The sequence below is a fragment of the Manacus vitellinus genome, unplaced genomic scaffold (assembly GCF_001715985.3).
Source record: "Manacus vitellinus isolate BGI_N305 unplaced genomic scaffold, ASM171598v3 scaffold_344_pilon, whole genome shotgun sequence".
Taxonomy (NCBI): domain Eukaryota; kingdom Metazoa; phylum Chordata; class Aves; order Passeriformes; family Pipridae; genus Manacus; species Manacus vitellinus.
This window is the reverse complement of record NW_021940483.1, coordinates 1-3,762: the sequence shown is the minus strand read 5'-3', so window position 1 is coordinate 3,762 and position 3,762 is coordinate 1. Positions and strand designations below refer to the sequence as shown.

At 57.9% G+C, this 3,762-nt stretch overlaps 1 protein-coding gene across 1 annotated transcript in view; it reads left to right on the top strand.

The window, feature by feature from the left end:
- Positions 1-3,756, top strand: part of LOC103764371 (neuroblast differentiation-associated protein AHNAK) — a gene marked incomplete at its 3' end in the record, with an annotated part of 11,417 nt that extends 7,661 nt beyond the window's left edge. Inside the window, exon 2 of the mRNA XM_029961419.1 lies at positions 98-3,756. Coding sequence (XP_029817279.1) covers positions 98-3,756 — 3,659 coding nt within the window. The remainder of the gene's footprint in view (positions 1-97) is intronic.
- Positions 3,757-3,762: the final 6 nt, after the last annotated feature.

The window sequence follows — 3,762 nt, the reverse complement described above, 5'->3', positions numbered from 1 at the left end:
CCGGAGCTCGAGGTCGAGGGGCCGAAGGTTGATCTGGAAGGAAAAGCTAAAAAATCCAGGTTCAAGCTCCCCAAATTTGGCTTCTCCGGCCCCAAAGTTCAAAGCCCTGAGGTGGATGTGAAGCTGAAGAAACCCGAGGTGGAAGTGTCCGGTCCCAAAGTCGAGGTTCAGGCTCCCGATTTGGACGTCCAGGCGAAATCCAAAGGCTCCAAGTTCAAAATGCCTTTCCTGAATATTTCCTCCCCCAAAGTGTCGATGCCGGACGTGGAACTGAACCTGAAAGGGCACAAAATGAAAGGGGAGTTGGACCTGTCCGGCCCCAAACTGGAAGGGGAACTGAAGGGCCCCGAGCTGGACATCAAAGGCCCCAAGGTGGACATCGAGGCCCCCGACGTGGACGTTCACGGCCCGGAGGGGAAAATCAAAATGCCCAAGTTCAAAATGCCCAAATTTGGGCTCAAGGGGGAGGGGCCAGAGGTGGACGTGAACCTGCCGGCGGGAGAGCTGGACGTGTCCGGTCCCAAGGTGGACATTGAAGGTCCAGAGGTGGACGTTGAGCTGCCCGAGGGGAAGATCAAAGGCCCCAAGTTCAAGATGCCCGAGATGAACATCAAGGCCCCCAAAATCTCGATGCCTGACATTGACCTGAACTTGAAGGGCCCCAAAGTGAAGGGGGACGTGGATGTGTCCCTCCCCCAGGTGGATCTAAAAGGACCCAAAGTGGACGTGGAAGTTCCCGACCTTGACGTCGAAGGGCCCAAAGGAAAAATTAAAGGCCCCAAATTTAAAATGCCCGAGATGAACATCAAAGCCCCCAACTTGTCCATGCCAGACCTGGACCTGAGCCTGAAAGGTCCCAAGCTGAAAGGGGGGGTGGACGTCGACCTGTCAGCGCCAAAACTCGAAGGCGACGTGAACGTGCCGGACATCGACATCAAAGGCCCCAAAGTGGACATTGAGGGGCCAGAGGTGGACATTGAAGGGCCTGAGGGGAAGATCAAGGGCCCCAAGTTCAAGATGCCCGAGATGCACATCAAGGCCCCCAAAATCTCCATGCCTGATGTCGACTTCAACCTGAAGGGCCCCAAAATGAAGGGGGATGTGGATGTTTCTCTTCCCAAACTGGAAGGTGACCTGAAGGGCCCTGAACTGGACATCAAGGGCCCCAAGGTGGACATTGATGCCCCTGATGTGGACATTCACGGCCCAGAGGCGAGGTTCAAGATGCCCAAGTTCAAGATGCCCAAGTTTGGGATGCCCGGGGTCAAGGCTGAAGGCCCCGAGGTGGACGTGACCCTGCCGACAGGAAACCTGGATGTGTCCGGTCCCAAGGTGGACATTGAAGGTCCAGAGGTGGACGTTGAGCTGCCCGAGGGGAAGATCAAAGGCCCCAAGTTCAAGATGCCCGAGATGAACATCAAGGCCCCCAAAATCTCGATGCCTGACATTGACCTGAACTTGAAGGGCCCCAAAGTGAAGGGGGACGTGGATGTGTCCCTCCCCCAGGTGGATCTAAAAGGACCCAAAGTGGACGTGGAAGTTCCCGACCTTGACGTCGAAGGGCCCAAAGGAAAAATTAAAGGCCCCAAATTTAAAATGCCCGAGATGAACATCAAAGCCCCCAACTTGTCCATGCCAGACCTGGACCTGAGCCTGAAAGGTCCCAAGCTGAAAGGGGGGGTGGACGTCGACCTGTCAGCGCCAAAACTCGAAGGCGACGTGAACGTGCCGGACATCGACATCAAAGGCCCCAAAGTGGACATTGAGGGGCCAGAGGTGGACATTGAAGGGCCTGAGGGGAAGATCAAGGGCCCCAAGTTCAAGATGCCCGAGATGCACATCAAGGCCCCCAAAATCTCGATGCCTGACCTGGATCTGAACCTGAAGGGCCCCAAAGTGAAGGGGGATGTGGACGTGTCACTGCCAGGAGTCGAAGGAGAACTGAAGGGTCCCGAGGTCAGTGTCGCCGCCCCCGACGTCCACATCGACAGCCCGGAGGGCAAATTCAAACTCCCCAAATTCAAGATGCCCAAGTTTTCCATGCCTGGATTTAAAGGGGAGGGGCCAGAGGTGGACGTGATCCTCCCGAAGGGCGACATCAACATTTCGGGCCCCGGCGTGGACGTGGAGGCTCCTGATCTGAGCGCGGGCGGGAAAGTCAAAGGTCCCAAATTCTCCATGCCCGAGATGCACATCAAGGCCCCCAAAATCTCCATGCCCGACGTCGACTTCAACATCAAAGGGCCCCACCTAAAAGGAGACATCGACGTGTCGGCCCCCAGGCTGGAGGGGGACCTCCAAGCCCCCCAGATCGACGTGAAAGGCCCCAAAATCGACGTTGAGGCTCCCGATGTGACCCTGGAAGGGCCCGAAGGGAAACTCAAAGGCCCCAAGTTCAAGATGCCCGAGATGAACATCAAGGCCCCCAAGTTCTCCATGCCTGATGTTGACTTCAACCTGAAGGGCCCCAAGGTCAAGGGTGACGTGGGCGTGGCGGCGCCAGCGCTGGAGGGGAACCTGCAGTGCCCAGACCTCGACATCAAAGGCCCCAAACTGGACATTCAGGCCCCAGCGGTGACCGTGGAAGGGCCCAAGATCAAGATGCCCGAAATGCACGTCAAGACCCCCCAGATCTCCATGCCTGACATCGACTTGAACTTGAAGGGCTTGAAGGGCAAAGCTGATGCTGAATTCCACGGCCCGAAGCTCGAGGGGGGTCTGAAGGGCCCCGAGGTCGATATCAAGGGGCCCAAAGTCGACATCGAGGGCCCGGCGGTCGACGTCGACGGTCTGGAGGGAAAAGTGAAGCTGCCCAAAATGAAAATACCCAAATTCGGCTTCAAAGGGGAAGGTCCCGACGTGGACGTGAACCTGCCGAAGGCCGAGGTGGAGCTTTCGGGCCCCAAGGTGGACCTCGACGTCCCAGAGGTGAACCTGGAGGGGCCAGAGGGCAAAGTGAAAGGTCCTAAGCTGAAAATGCCCGAAATGCACGTGAACGTCCCCAAAATCTCCATGCCCGAGATAGACTTGAGCTTGAAAGGCCACAAAACCAAGGGGGGCTTTGACCTTTCGGCCCCGAAGGTGGAAGGTCACCTGAAAGGGCCTGAGGTCGACCTGAAAGGCCCAGAATTTGGGGTCAAAGGCCCCGAAGTCGACGTCGAATGTCCGGACCTGAGCGTCGAGGGCCCCGAGGCCAACGTCAAACTTCCCAAGTTCAAGAAGTCCAAGTTTGGGTTCGGGATGAAAAGCCCAAAGGCCGAAGTGGATTTACCTGAGGCGGAGCTGAGCCTGGAGTCACCCGATGTCAACCTGTCCGGAAAGGGCAAGAAGAGCAAATTCAAGATGCCCAAAATCCACATGAGTGGCCCCAAAGTGAAAGGGAAGAAGGGGGCGTTCGACGTGAACGCGGCCGGGGCGGAGCTGGACGCGGATCTCAGCGTCGCCGGCCCCGACGTGACCGTCAAAGGCGACGCCGCCGTGAAGTCCCCCAAGGGGAAGAAACCCATGTTCGGCAAAATCTCCTTCCCGGACGTCGAGTTCGACCTGAAATCGCACCGGTTTCGAGGGGAGGCGTCCGCGGGGGTCCCGAAAATCGAGGGGGAGCTCAAAGCGCCGGATCTGGAAGTTTCCGTGCCCGCGGTCAAAGGGGACGTCAAGGGGCCGAGTCTCAGCGTGGACCTTGAAGCTCCCGACGTGAACCTGAAGTCCCCGAAGCTCAAACTCCCTGGGGGGCAGGTGGGTGTGGGGGACGGGAAAGTCGGG